Genomic DNA, 16,359 nt, shown 5'->3' with positions numbered 1-16,359 from the left:
AAGGTCAAAACCAATGGTACAATTAAATGACCCCCTCTGCCCTGGTCAACTTTTATCTAAACCATTTTTTTGTAGATACCGTAATTTGGAAGATATTCGGGTCCATAGATTAAAATGACTCACCCTGTATATCGGGCATGTCCTATATACACATACACATTTGTTACTTACTATTTTTGTATATGAATCGAGAACACTTTGTATTATTATAATTTTATATATATAGCATATTATGAATTAAAGACGAATCAAAGTTAGAAGTTGCGCGAGTTAGCTGAGGCCGTGGGCATCTCAAAAGAACGGGCGGGATACATTTTGCACGATCTTTTGGAGATGAAAAAGCTATCGGCGCGATGGGTGCCGCGTTTGCCGACCGTCGACCAAAAACAGCAGCGCGTTGATGATTCAACGGCGGGTTTGGCGTTGTTGCAGCGTAATCGAGCGGATTTTTTTCAACGTTTTGTGACGATGGATGAAACGTGGTTCCATTACCATACGTCTGAATCCAATAGGCAGTCTGCAGAGTGGCTGGAAAGCCACGAAAGCCGACTAAAGCGGCCAAAAGACCAACGCTCGGCCGGGAAGGTTATGGCCTCCGTTTTTTGGGATGCGCATGGCATAATCTTCATCGATTACCTGCAGAAGGAAAGAACAGTTACGGGAGAGTATTATGCAGCGTTATTGGACAAACTGAACGACGAAATAAACAAAAAAAACGGCCCCATATGGCAAAGAAAAAAGTTCTGTACCATCACGATAACGCACCGTCACACAGGTCCTTGAAAGCGAAGGCCAAATTGGACCAATTACGATTCGAATTGGTTGCTCACCCACCGTATTCTCCAGACTTGCCTCCAGCGACCATTATCTGTTCCCAAACCTCAAGCGGTAGCTCCAGGAAAAGAGATTCAAATCAAATGAGGAAGTCATCGCGGAAACCGAGGCGTATTTCGAAGGCTTGGACGTTTCGTACTACAGAAAGGGCATCGAAATGTTGGAAAATCGCTATACCAAGTGTATCGCCCTCGAAGGCATCTATTTGAGGAATAAATATAACTTTGCCTAAAAAACGCTTGTTTTCATTAAAAATCCCGGGACTTTTCAACCCATGTAGTATTATTGCCTACAGCTCGATTGCCTACATACGCTTTTGCGCACAAATAAAAATTTTAGAAACGGAGTTACTTTTGCCTACATGTACTATTACCTACATGTTACTGTTACAGAAATTTTGTCTGCAGCAACCCTAATCCCATTCTACATTAGACGTAAGCCGATCGCAAGTTTGTGGCGCCAGCCAATCTGAAGCTTACATTTTGAAATCAACGTTTCAGACTGGCTGTCGCAATAAACTTACTATCCGCTTGCGTCTAATATAAAATGGGCTTTATAAAGATGCGCGTGTAAAATACGGCTGGACATTTTTTTTTTATATACGTAATTTTTGCGGTTATAAAAGTTTGTAAGGATACACTAGAGTCCTATATATAGAGAGAGAAGCGACATCGAACTCCCACCACCAGATCGGATCGCAACCATCACTCCCTACGCCGCCATGTTTCGACCGCTAAAGTGTCGTAAACATAAATATACTCCAACCTCTAATTCTGATGATTTTGATGTGAATAACAAGGATGAAGTGATTCTCTGTGTCATAACTTAGTTGAATGCATGTTCCTTTTGCATTCTGACAAGTGAGACACAACTGAAGTCGGCGGCCACATGTGTCGCGGTCACATGTGCAGCTACATGTAATCAGCTGCGGTCACGATAAGGCTGCTTCTTAGGAAAGGATACCTAGAGGCCTAGATACCAGAGATGCGACATTGCGTCGGTTGGGTTAGGTTATCATCGCCATTTTAATTCAGTATAAGTACTTATAACCATAAGGTGCCTTTTCATGCTGAGGTCGACGCTCGTTTTCAGCTGTTTTCAGCATCAAAATATTTCACAATTCAAGACCAAAATTGACGCTTGATATTCGCCAATTTCTATTACGTAATTTATTTCGACGCCGAAAATGAGCGACGAACGTCGGCATGAAAAGGCACCTTTATAAGCTTATGACAGCTGATGCATTACATGAGGAAAGTTAAATTGTAAAGGCCTTGGCAAATAGAAAAACTTAAGATGTATGACTTAAGCAGTAAGGAAATCAATATGTTGGATTCGCTAAAACCTAATGTCCACGATACTAGAGATCTCAAACAGAGAAAAAATTAACAAATCACATTTGAACAATTTGATCACATGACCATTGTAATTGGTCAATTCTTTCTTCATCCGAGGTCTCGGACCGATTTCTAGCATCGTGGACATTAGATTTTAGCGAATCCAACATATTGATTTCCTTACTGCTTAAGTTATACGTCTTAAGTTTTTCTGTGGACACAAGGCTTAAGTCCGCAAACACAATAGAGTAGTAGGGAGGATCCCGTTTGCCTACAGTTCTGATTGTACACACCACTCCTATCAACTGGTGTCTAGTAATTTTTCACTGTTTTGCCAATGAGATTATTTTATTTTTAAATTGACCAATCAGCGATACATGTGTGCAATATACGATGTGTGCAATAGGAGCCCTCCCAGAATAGTAAGCCTTAAGCCTTAAGAAATTGATCAATCACAGTTGAATGTGAGAAGAATAATCGACTATGATTGGTTAATTCCTTAAGACTTAAAGCTTACTACTCTATTGTGTTTGCGGACTAATGCTTACGTATGGTCTTATGGTCTCTATTGTGATTGGTCGATTCGCTCACTGCTTAGGTCTTACGCCTTAAGTTTTTTTATGTGCCATGGCCTTTAGAAAAAGGAGAAAGTATAGTACGTACTTGTAGTACGTAATAGTATATACATACTTAATAGTATATACATTAAACGTATGTACATACATTATTATAGACTCTATACGTAGAGTCCTAGAACTCTAATCATACGCAGTAATGAATTAAAATGGCACTCTAATCACGTGATTAAGACAGCCAATCAGACCATACCTTTCAATGTCGCAATTGGACACGAGCCACTCACAGCGCTTGAGACTACAAAGCTCCTAAGCACCGATCGCTGTGATTGGTGGTGTCCAATCAAGTCGTAATCAATCGGGATCACCCCGTCGCATCTATGTTATCTAGGCTAGAGTCCTAGATTTATCAGACAGGCGCAACCGGTGTTATGCATTCTGATTCGTTGTTGCAATCTGACCAACAACGTGACTTGGCAGCCATATATAGTACTAGTGACATATTTCTATTTCATTTTATCCTATACATTCTATCGCACATTATCCTACACGTCTTATCTTGTTTGACATAGTTTAAAGGCAGTTTCATAGCATGTCGGCCACGTTTAGTACTCTCCTTAGCACCTTTGTCATACTGAATTAAGCCGGTTGCGCCTCTCTGATAAATCTAGGACTCTAATCTAGGCCTGTAGATACACCCCAACCCGGTAAAAAATTGTTTATTAACGAATATGTGTAAATATGTCTAAACATATACAAACACGTATAAATATTCATAAATATGTATAATTATATGTGAAATATGTTCATACATATTCATACATCCTTTTTTCTTTTGTAAAATTACTTTTTAGTATAATAAAAATAGTAATAATAATGCGAAAACATAAAAAAATAATTAAAGGGATAATTTTCGCATGTAGGCAATACTACATGTAAACAAAAGTAACTATGTTTCTAAAATTTTCATTAGTTCGCAAAAGTGCTTGTAGGCAATCGAGCTGTATGCAATAGTACATGTAGGCAATAGTACATGTAGGCAAAAGTAATTCCATTTCTAAAATTTTTATTTGTGCGCAAAAACGCATTTAGGGTATCGAGCTGTAGGCAATCGAGCTGTAGGCAAGCGAGCTGTACGCAATAGTACATGTAGGCAAAAGTAACTCCGTTTCTAAAATTTTATTTGTGCGCAAAGGCGCATGTAGGCAATCGAGCTGTAGGCAATCGAACTGTAGACAATAGTACACGTAAGCAAAAGTGACTTTCTTTCTAAAATTGTTATTTATGCGCAAAAGCGCATGTAGGTAATCGAGCAGTAGGCAATCGAGCTGTAGGCAATCGAGCTGTAGGCAACAGTACATGTAGGCAACATTGCACGTAGGCAAAAGTAACTCCGTTTCTAAAATTTTTATTTGTGCGCAAAAGTGCATGTAGGCAATCGAACTGTAGGCACTCGAACTGTAGGCAATATTACATGTAGGCAATTGTAACTCCGTTTCTAAAATTTTTATTTGTGCGCAAAAGCGCATGTAGGCAATCGAGCTGTTGGCAATCGAGCTGTAGGCAATAGAGCTATAGGCAATAGTACTTGTAGGCAAAAGTAACTCCGTTTCTAAAATTTTTATTTGTGTGCAAAAGCACATGTAGGCAATCGAGCTGTAGGCAATAGTACATGTATAGGCAATAGTACATGTAGGCAAAAGTAACGCCGTTTCTAAAATTTTTATTTGTGTGTAAAAGCGCATGTAGGCAATCGAGCAGTAGGCAATCGAGCTGTAAGCAATCGAGCTGTAGGCAATAGTACATGTAGGTAATAGTGCACGTAGGCAAAAGTAACTCCGTTTCTAAAATTTTTATTTGTGCGCAAAAGCGCATGTAGGCAATCGAGCACTAGGCAATCGAGCTGTAGGCAATCGAGCTGTAGGCAATAGTACTTGTAGGCAAAAGTAACTCCGTTTCTAAAATTTTTATTTGTGCGCAAAAGCGCATGTAGGCAATCGAGCTGTAGGCAATAGTACATGTAGACAATAGTACATGTAGGCAAAAGTAACTCCGTTTCTAACATTTTTATTTGTGCGCAAAAGCGCATGTAGGCAATCGAGCTGTTGGCAGTAATACATGTAGGCAATCGAACTGTAGGCAAAAATGATGTAGACAAAAGATACTGTAGGCAATCAATTTGTAGGCAAAAGCAACCATCTCAACAAAAAGCGCGTGTATCAGTGCTCCTCGTCCTGACTAGTGTCGTTAATTTCCCGGGAAATTTAAAGAACCTATCTTTCCCGGAATTTGTCCGTGGAAAAAACCTGGAACTGGGAAAAAACGGTTTTTTACTGTAAGTAATTATAAAAATATCAAATCTTTAGCACACACAAAATAAATTTATATCTTAACCTTGGAAGATGGCATCTGATATTAATTTCTTGAATGGAATGTTAAAAAGTACAAAATATAACAGCTTACAATAAAAAGAAGGCACAAATAATAATAATATCAATAGTGACTATTTTCCAGCTAGGACACAGAATATTACACTATGGTCCACTGTGTATAAGGTACTTGTTAAAACGCAGTTTAATTTCATAGGGTAACACCAGAATGCATTGTAGTCTTCCATTCTTATTCTTATAATTATATTTAGCGTATCAATAATAAATTTATGATTTTTATTTAGACTTAAGTTATAATTTTTTCAGAATTGACGATTTTTGAAAGTTTTATTGCAAAATAAGTACGTCTACCAAATAACTTTTTTGAAAAGTTGGTAACATGTACGTATTTTACACGTTTACTACTTAGCTTTTTACAGTGTTGAGCAGTGTAACACTGTGTCATATTTGGAACACTTTGCGTAAGACACAGTGATTACACTGTGTCACCTGTATACGTTGTTGGAAAACACCCAATATATGTTTTTACAGTATAAGTTATTTAGATTAAGTTAAAGAAACAAGTTGCTATATTTAAAAAATTGTAAAAAACGTTCTCTTAACATAGTGTGTACATACATACATCAAGTTTGTGTGGAACAAAGAGCAACATAAAATAAAAGAGAAATTAAAAATAAAATTTTAGTAGTTATACATATAACACTTGAAAATATCTTACAACCATAGGCCATAGATATAAGTATTATAGATACTATAGATAATTAAGATAACTGATACGCGTTTATTCGTATTAACTGATAGTATGGTTATTGTCGCCAATGTCGCCATATGTAAAAAAATACAGTGGCCACGGGTTCTTTCCTTCAAAACGTGGAAAGAATCGTTTTTCGTTCCCGTTCTTTCCCAGGTTTTTTCCCTGGTTCTTTTCCGGTTCTTTTCCTCTCTCGCAACACTAGTCCTGACGAAATAAACAGTAAAGTCCGCGAAACGGCTTTAGTAATGAACCACGACACGGCGATAACCCGCAAACCCTTTGACACCCCTTAAAGAAAATATCCGTGAAAGCCTCAAAAGTATTATGAATTAAAGAAATCTATTAATTTAGCCAATAATTTTTATTTTAAAAAAGCATATTTTATTAGAAAATCTATTTTAATGCGAAAAATTTACTTAAAATTATGATATAAAAATTTTATAAATCTATATACACAATAATAAATATGTGTGTATTTACATTTATATACGCGGCATAAAAATGATATTTATTATCTTCACAAATATTTTGAAAAACATTAAATTTTAAGTCATATTTTTGATCAATTTGCACTTATTTTATAAATATTAAATACAAAATAGTACGGCATTAAAATACAAAAGTCCGCGTTGTAGTCAAAATAATGTAATAGATTGAGGATGTTTTTTTACACCGCATTTTTTTAACATGCTTGTGCATTTTAATTTTATCATGTTGTATCACGAAACAGAAATAAATATTTTATTAATTAATTTATTTATTTGCAAGTTATACGTTTTTTTATAGATTCAATTAACATGAGGCCGCATTCAACAACCGAAGAAAAGAAAAATAAATTTCTGATGACTGAGAGGAGAGAAAAAATTATAAATACGACTGGAACGATCGTCAATAATCATCGATACTGCAACAAATTCGTCAACAAGCTTTCTAATAATTCTCCCAAGAAAACTGGTCGTTTGACAAGAATGTTTAATCATATCGCAGACTTGTCGAGCAATGGACGGATAGAAGTGGAAAACAAAAGAGATAACATGAATTCTTATAGCGAAAATATTAGAAATAGTAAAATGGATCAGATCGATGTGACTGTCTCGCAATTGACACCAGAGAAAACAACGCAGAATGAAAAGACATTTGCTTTAAAAATGACAAATATTTCCGTGCCGCGCTTGGATGTAAAAAAAGAAAAGGAGAGGAAGTTTTTCTCTAGATTACCCATAAGAACGTGGAAACGCCTAAGAACAAAAGAACCTACCACATTGCGTCCTGAGAGCGATACAACGAACAAAGATAAAGTAAATGTCTCAATAACTGAATATGCCTAGCTATTAAAATCAACATCTATTTGCAATTATAAAGATATTTGTTAATAACAGCGTTAAAAAAATGAAGTTAAATATTTTGTATTTGCAAAATAAGTAACAAATATATGGGGCATTCTTTCTCAAATCAGCCACCCCCCTGCGCATTTTATTTTTAAAGATAAAATTTTTTTCGAAGCGTCAAAATTTCCGCCTAAACCTCAATTTTTTGATGCCGTATGGTGTTTTTTATTTCCTTCTTATGGGTGTGACCATACGTTAAAAATAATGCTCAGTGTTGCGTAGGCTGTTGTGTACGAGGCCCTCGAGTACCCCCGTGACCGTGATAAGCATCTTCTACTTTAGCAAAGCAGATCATGATAAAATGAGGAGAAAACTAAATAAGAGATTTGAAAATGCTCCATCTGTTCCGGAAATAAACAAAAACCATGCTATTCTTGTTTCTTCACATGAACCGAACAAGCAAGTTATCATTAAAAGATTTTCCAATGCTCAAAATGGGATCGAATGGTACCCGTATGAAAAAATACGAAGAATTAATACATAGTGCGACACACACACCCACACAAACACACACGCACACACACACGGACGCACACACGGACGCACACACACATACACGCACGCACGCACACAAATACTAACGGCCTTTATCAGGGCCACATGATGTGCAAAATCCAATCGGCTACCTCCACGTGGTGCACATCGGGTAAAGCTAAAGTCGGTGTACGTGATCTTAGCTGATGTCATGAACTTTTAAAAGACATATCTAGGTCGCGAGTATCTTTTATCCTAATTAAATCATTAAAAAAAAAGCTCTCTAAACGTTATTTTTGCATTTTTCAAGTATTTTGGTAAGTCTGAGCATTATTTTTAACGTATGGTCACACCCATAAGAAGGAAATAAAAAACACCATACGGCATCAAAAAATTGAGGTTTAGGCGGAAATTTTGACGCTTCGAAAAAAATTTTATCTTTAAAAATAAAATGCGCAAGGGGGTGGCTGATTTGAGAAAGAATGCCCCATATATAATTCTGATTGCAAATTATTGCGAAAAGAATTATCTCCTTCAAATTTTGCAGAAGCAATCATATTTTCATTCATTTTCTTGCCATCTTGAGTCAATCATTTCAAATTTCTTTAAAACATTGTACTGTATTTAAACATATAGTGTTTTTTATTATTATAAGAAACTGAAAATCTTAAAAAATTTATTTTATTAGAATTTCAGTTACTGATACAATTACAATGTTGTAATAATCAATGAAATTTTATTTAAGTGTTCCTTTTTTAAATTTATATAATAATACTTTTAATATATTTAACATATTTAATATTTGTTGATCATCAACAAAACAGTTTCATATGGCTTCATTAATTCCTTTAATAGTATAATAATAATAAGGGCTCTCAATAAACAAAATAATATTATCACAAATTAACGAACAAACTAATAAGTTTTTACAGACTCCTCTAATTAGAACAATTAATAAAATCATGAAATATATAATACAGGCAATAGGAGTCGACGCTGGTTATCAATTAGCGCAATTTTTCTTAATACTAAAAATGTAAACCTTAACTTTGAATGTTTCCACTTATGGTTTGAGTCTTCATCAGCAATCTTTCACCCTAGCGCAACGATTGGAGTATTGCATGACAAAATGATATCTCCAATGTTTTTTATCTCAAAAATTGAAACGTTTACTGTTGTGAGGTAAGTCACATACTCACAAAGTTAGAAAGCTGAGTGGCAATGAGAATTCAAGCTCACACAGTCGACGCTTCTACACTGAACAATGAATCTCTCTTATGTAACATTTTGTAACTCGTTAATATGTTATAAATTATCATCAAATTTAAAAAAAATAACTGCGAGAATAATATGTGTCTTATCATTTCGACAGTCGGTTAAATAATGATTGCTAAACAAGCAACATAGCGATCAATTTGAAGACAAACAAGTTTATGACATATATTATATTACGAACAAGCCTTAAAGTTTATTGAGAATTTCAATATATGCATGATTTAAATCAATGGTATCATTTTGTAGATTCAGCCCATTGGTTTGTCGATTAATATGCATCATCTCTGATTTTAACCTATTATTATAATAATTTTCTACATCCAATATCTCTACGTTTTGCCAATCAAAGTCATGATCGTTTTGCAATCTATGTTCTGTGATCGCTGAATGAGTGGATGTTTCACTATGGATATGCTTTTTGTGTTCAGAAAGTCTGGTTTTTAATTTTCTCCCTGTTTTTCCCACGTAGGAAGCATCGCAATTACGACAGTTGATTTTGTAGACTACATTTATTTTTAATTCATCGTTTAAAGGATCTTTATGAACTTTAATAAATTGATTCAGCTTGTTCAAACTAAAAAATGAAACCCTATGGCAAACCCCATTAATTGCATTCTTGAATTTATTAGATATTTCTTCCAAATAAGGTATGGAAAATCATTTAACACGTTCTTTAGGTAAATTGTTGTTTGTTTTTTTAGATGAACAAGAATTTAATTTATTTATTAATGTTTTAACTCTTTTTTTTTCATTAATGTTATCGAATATAAAATTTAATGGATAATCGTTTTCCAAAAATATCCTAACGACAAATTCAAGATTCTTTTTATGAAATTGTGGATGTGAGATATAAAAAACTTTATCCCCCCCCCCCCCCAAGTTGAATATTATGCCCTTCTTTTGCAAGATTGGATGTTGAGACAAAAAATTCAAAAATCTTCCCGAAAACGTTGGTTTTTGATACCAATCAAACATTAATGAGTTATTTTTTAAAATTATAGTTGTGTCCAAAAAATTGATAGAATTACTAACCACTTCCAAGGTGAATTGTAACTTTGGATGGAATGAATTCAATTTTTTAAGAATAGAATCAATTTTAGAATTCGGTAAACACAGAACGATATCGTCTACATATCTGTAATAAAATGGTATATGATATTGAATATTGCTCAACACACAATTCTCTAAAAATCTATCATAACTAAGTTAGCAACAATCGGAGAAAGCGCTGAACCCATAGGCGTTCCAAAAGTCTGTAAAATTGATTGTCAAAAGTGAAAAAAGTCGAATCCAACACTAGGCGAACAGCCTTGATAAATTCATTTTTCGGTAAATTACAATTCTTGCAAATAAAGTCCCATCTATTGGAAAGAGCGTCTATTACTAGATCCGTTGGAATGTTAGTATAGAGTGAAATTACATCCAAAGACACTAAACTAAAACCATTATCAATTTTAATGTTTTTTAAATTTTTAACTAATTCAAAACTGTTCTCGATGTTACTAGCCGCTTTAGGAATGCTTTTGACAATCAACCTGTGTAAGAACGCTGCCAAATTATATAATGTACTATCCAACGAGAATATGATGATTCTAAATGGGCAATTTAGTTTATGCACTTTTGGCAACGCATAAGCCCTAGGGATGTTACCATCACTATAATAGAGTTGTTTGTAGATTAATTCCAAAACGTAATTTTGTTTTTTCCATCCTGCCAACAATTGCTTCAAGTTATTGTTAATTTTACTCGTAGGATCCTTGAGAATTTTCATGTACGTGTCTTCATCATCAAGCATTGTTTTAACTTTTTCAATATATATGTTTTTGTCTAGTGCTACCGTTAAGTTGCCTTTGTCAGCTTTAGTGAAAATAATATTACTATTGTCCTTTAAAAATTGCTTGGTTAACTGCTTGGTTAATTGCCGTGTTCCTTTTTGTAATTTTTTGATAACAAAATTCTTTTTTTATTTGAGAGAAAATAGGCTATTTATTATTGCAATAGAATTATTTCTAACTGAGTTGTGTATAGACGTCTGTAATTTTTTTATATTGATTAAATTCAACATTTTTTATGAGTTTAAAAATTAATTTGCTATTGTAACAAATGGGAAGAGAGAATTCCACCTAATTGCAAAAAGCATTAAACATACTCATTGTCAGGAATAGAAACCGATGAAAGGTTTGTGAACCATTTACCCCTTAAACATGACAATGAACATTTATTATTTTTAAATTCATTCGGAGCGACAGTAACCTCAACCAAGTTGTATCCCTCCGAAGGTGTGGCCCTTTTATTGTGAAACAACTGACCAACGCCATTGTCACTATCGTGTACTGATGATGGTTTCAACCAAAAGTACTCAATGCTCTTTATCTCTGCATTCTTTTCCTCTTTTCTTTAAAATTTAGCCAAGCAATTTTCTTGTTAATCTTTTTTCTTTCAAGTAAGAATTCGTTATATATCTTTTTGTCTTGAGATTGAAAAAAATCATTTAATATATTCATAGGAATTCGCCTTGAAGCAGTGCGAGCAAGATGGAAAGTTCTATTTCTCGCGATATTAATCGACAAATATGCATCATTAAGTTCCACCTTAAGAATTCTTTTAATGTAATTATCACGAATATTATTAAACTTATTTGTTGAAGATTTCTTCAAATCAAGATTTGGAGTGAACTTAATGATTCTGTATAAATGTGAAGGCACAATCTTTCTATTAATACAGTTTTTTGTAAATCTAACCCGATTCATGTTATTATAAATTAATTTCCGTTGTTTGATCCATTCTTTCGATAAATTGCAATAATAAATTCCAAACACACAATGAATAAAATTTAAAAATGATCTATGTTGTTCACCCTTTTTTCAGCCTCGCGTAATTAACAATGATAAATCACAAATTAACGAAAAAACTAATAAGTTTTACGGACTCCTATAATTAGAACAATTAATAAAATCATGAAATATATAATACAGGCAATAGGAGTCGACGCTGGTTATCAATTAGCGCAATTTTTCTTAATACTAAAAATGTAAACCTTAACTTTGAACGTTTCCACTCATGGTTTGAGTCTTCTTCAGCAATCTTTTACCCTAGCGCAACGATTGGAGTATTGCATGACAAAATGATATATCCAACGTTTTTCATCTCAAAAATTGAACCGTTTACTGTTGTGAAGTAAGTCACATACTCACAAAGTTAGAAAGCTGAGTGGTAATGAGAACTCAAGCTCACACAGTCATATGTGGTAATTCTATCAATTTTTTGGACACAACTATAATTTTAAAAAATAACTCATTAATATTTGATTCGTATCAAAAACCAACGTTTTCGGGAAGATTTTTGAATATTTTGTCTCAACATCCAATTTCGCAAAAGAAGGGCATAATATTCAATTTGGGGGGGGGGGGGGATAAAGTTTTTTATATCTTACATCCACAATTTCACAAAAAGAATCTTGAATTTGTTATTAGGATACTTTTGGAAAACGATTATCCATTAAATTTTATATATTCGATAATATATTAATGAAAAAAAGAAAAAGAGTTAAAACATCAATAAATAAACTGAATTCTTGTTCATCTAAAAAAACAAACAACAATTTACCTAAAGAACGTGTTAAATGGTTTTCCATACCTTATTTAGAAGAAATATCTAATAAATTCAAGAATGCAATTAATGGGGTTTGCCATAGGGTTTCATTTTTTAGTTTGAACAAGCTGAATCAATTTATTAAAGTTCATAAAGATCCTTTAAACGATGAATTAAAAAGAAATGTAGTGTACAAGATCATCTGTCGTGATTGCGATGTTTCCTATGTGGGACAAACAGGGAGAAAATTAAAAACCAGACTTTCTGAACACAAAAATCATATCCATAGTAAAACATCCACTCATTCAGTGATCACAGAACATAGGTTGCAAAACGATCATGACTTTGATTGGCAAAACGTAGAGATATTGGATGTAGAAAATTATTATAATAAAAGATTAATATCAGAGATGATGCATATTAATCGACAAACCAATGGACTGAATCTACAAAATGATACCATTGGTTTAAATCATGCGTCCATTGAAATTCTCAATAAACTTTAAGGCTTGTTCGTAATATAATATATGTCATAAACTTGTTTGTCTTCAAATTGACCGCTATGTTACTTGTTTAGCAATCATTATTTAACCGACTGTCGAAATGACAAAACACATATTATTCTCGCAGTTATTTTTTTTAAATTTGACGATAATTTATAACATATTAATGAGTTACAAAATGTTACATAAGAGAGATTCATTGTTCAGTGTAGAAGCGTCGACTGTGTGAGCTTGAGTTCTCATTGCTACTCAGCTTTCTAACTTTGTGAGTATGTGACTTACCTCACAACAGTAAACGGTTCAATTTTTGAGATGAAAAACGTTGGAGATATCATTTTATCATGCAATACTCCAATCATTGCGCTTAACGTGAAAGATTGCTGATGAAGACTCAAACTATGAGTGGAAACGTTCAAAGTTAAGGTTTACATTTTTAGTATTAAGAAAAATTGCGCTAATTGATAACCAGCGTCGACTCCTATTACCTGTATTACATATTTCATGATTTTATTAAAATAGCATTAATATAAAATCAGGCAAATAAGAGCTAGAACACAGTTATTATTTGTGTCTAATTATACAAAATTTTTTCCTCCTTTAATTCATACATTCTAAAAACAAAAAATCAACATTTCGGATGTTATTTGCAACCATCTTCAGGATAATACAAAATATACTCTTAAAATCCAATAATTCGCAAACAATATAAAAATTTGTATCCAATTATTCTTAATTAAACAGGAGAATGCAAGTACAACTTCTCAAAATCTCGAGTAGTTCCTTATTAGAATGTGAGAACAGCTCTTCATACTCAATATCAAAATTGTTATGTACTAAATGGCAAAATAAAATAATTATAAAAACACGTATTCTATTGTATAAAAAGATTGACATTAATCAACTCACCGGTTTTCAGAAATGGTTCTCTCATTCTGTTATAAAATTTCTTTTAAAAATTCATGTAACTTAGTAAAGTCGTTAAACATGTGTTTACATCAGCGTCAGAAACACAATTAAGAATACATAAAAGATATAGGTCAATAAGACAACAAATATATAGAAATAGCACAATCCAACAAACATTGCATTACAAATATAATACCAATAACATAATTGTTAATTAAATTGGCTGAGAATTGATCTTTTGTTTTTAGAATGTATGAATTGAAGGAAGAAAAAAATTTTGTATAATTAGACACAAATAATAACTGTGTTCTCTAGCTCTTATTTGCCTGATTTTATATTAATATTATTTTCCTTTTATGGTGCTTCTAACTAATAAATCAATAATAATATAGAACTAATCTTACCTTCCTATTAATTCACTGATTGGGACATTTATCTTGTTAACCAAAAGCTCCAGAAAGTGGAAAACGAAACTGCAAAATTGAACAATCATACAGAGAAGACAGAAAACGATGACGTTCACACAAAAGATCGCGCAACCACACTAAATAACGATATAAAATGGAGCAGGCGTTTTAGAACAGGATCGCTCAATGTTAATAAACCAGGATTGACTTCCTTCGATTTGAAGAGCATGAAAAAAATCAAAGACTTGAACTCGACAAGAACATACGAGCAATGGAAGAAGAGGACGAGCATCAAGTAGAAATCTCACAAAATATCTCGGGACAAAAAATACAAAATATAATTTATACTTTCAATCGAAGTCTATATTAAAGATTCAATCTTTTTCGATTTACGTTTCGTCGGTTCATGCCGCAAATAGCAATTACGTGCAGTACAGTAATTGTGAGAGAAATGTTTGATACATATAATTATTTATTTTTTGTATGTCACATTTTTAATATGTGACTAACAAAAACTTTCTTCCTTTTTCATTTAAAAGTTATGTTTTAATCAAAATTTGGTTATTTTATCTAAAAATCTTTTAGAACAACACAATGTTTTAATGAAAAAGTAAGAAAGTTTTTGTTAGTCACAACATATTTACAAAATAAATAGTTATATGTGTATCAAAGCATTTCTTTCAGTGTAAATCTGCATGAGAAGAACGTTATGCTAAAATATCTAAACATTTAGCTAGATACAGATTTGAAAATAATTTTATTGACTATTAAAATAATATACGATACTTAAACATAATGAGCAATGCTGCAAAATGTTTTGATAGTCTAGCAGCTACCTTGAACGTCCTGTATAATTTTTTGGTGGTCTAACAGAATTATTTTCATATCATCTGTATTTAGGTATAGCTAAATTTTTAGACACTTTAACAAAACCGAATTTTCTATAGGAAAAATAAAGCAGTATTATTTGATCGCCCTTCACAGCACCTTTTCGATCGATATCATTCTATATATCTGCATTTCGGTCGAGTAAGAGAAAAAAAACACCGACTCGATTAGGAACACGCAACCACATGGAACAAGACGCACATAATTGTGCGCGTGTAATGGGGCCGTTGGGTTACCTCAAAAGAAGACCCCACCCGAATGATACCAATTATGCCATCAACGTACCACGCGTATGTTCCCCTCTGTCGACGATTCTCTGTCACAGCACAGTCACTTCACCCGCATGTCACAACCCCCGCTTGCATAACCACCCTAAAGTAGAGCGCCTCGTATAATATCGCGTCGCGATTCTCGCTGGGGTCCGCTGCGCGCGCGATCTCAGAGAGAGATCAGAGAGGGAGAAACGGGGAAGAAATATTGTAATTGTCCATATTTGCCCTTGCACCCGGTAGCGTACTCAAACAACAACATAAAACACCCCCTCCAGAGACACCCCCGTATAGACGCGACATCGATTTAATCCGGACACGCTCAAATATTTTCATTTTGTCGCTTCGCAACGATGTCACACCCTCTGTCTTTCCTCTTCCGAATTAATCTTTTTATATTTATTAAATATGTATGTAAATTCACATCGAAATATTATTTAAGCATTAATTAAGATCCAGACCAATAACCCAGGCCTTTTCATTACTTATTAAATATTTTCACTAATTTGAATTTTTATTTGTACTGATGATGGAAACGATAAGCATGATGACGATAACATCGATATATCTATACAATTTTATTGAAATAATCTATAAGTTTAACTAGACATAGATTGGAAAACAATTTTGTTAGATTATCAAAATATTTACATAGAAAACTCAAGCATGATGAACAATGCTGCAAAAAATGTTTATGTTGTAGCAACCAGCTTGAGCGTTTTACATAATTATTTTGATAGTGTAACAAAATTATTTTCCAATATAATC

The 16,359-nt window shown here is 33.5% G+C and overlaps 1 protein-coding gene across 1 annotated transcript in view; it reads left to right on the top strand.

The window, feature by feature from the left end:
- The window catches only part of LOC108769318 (uncharacterized), a 19,959-nt gene extending 5,057 nt beyond the window's left edge, over positions 1 to 14,902 (top strand). Inside the window, exons 5-6 of the mRNA XM_018520226.1 lie at positions 6,677 to 7,188; positions 14,479 to 14,902. Of these exons, the coding sequence (XP_018375728.1) occupies positions 6,677 to 7,188; positions 14,479 to 14,733 (767 nt within the window). The 3' untranslated portion in view covers positions 14,734 to 14,902. The remainder of the gene's footprint in view (positions 1 to 6,676; positions 7,189 to 14,478) is intronic.
- Positions 14,903 to 16,359: the final 1,457 nt, after the last annotated feature.

The sequence above is a fragment of the Trachymyrmex cornetzi genome, unplaced genomic scaffold (assembly GCF_001594075.2).
Source record: "Trachymyrmex cornetzi isolate Tcor2-1 unplaced genomic scaffold, Tcor1.1 scaffold886, whole genome shotgun sequence".
NCBI classification, from domain to species: Eukaryota; Metazoa; Arthropoda; class Insecta; order Hymenoptera; family Formicidae; genus Trachymyrmex; species Trachymyrmex cornetzi.
The sequence above is the reverse complement of the archived record's forward strand: the minus strand, read 5'-3'. Positions and strand labels throughout refer to the sequence as shown.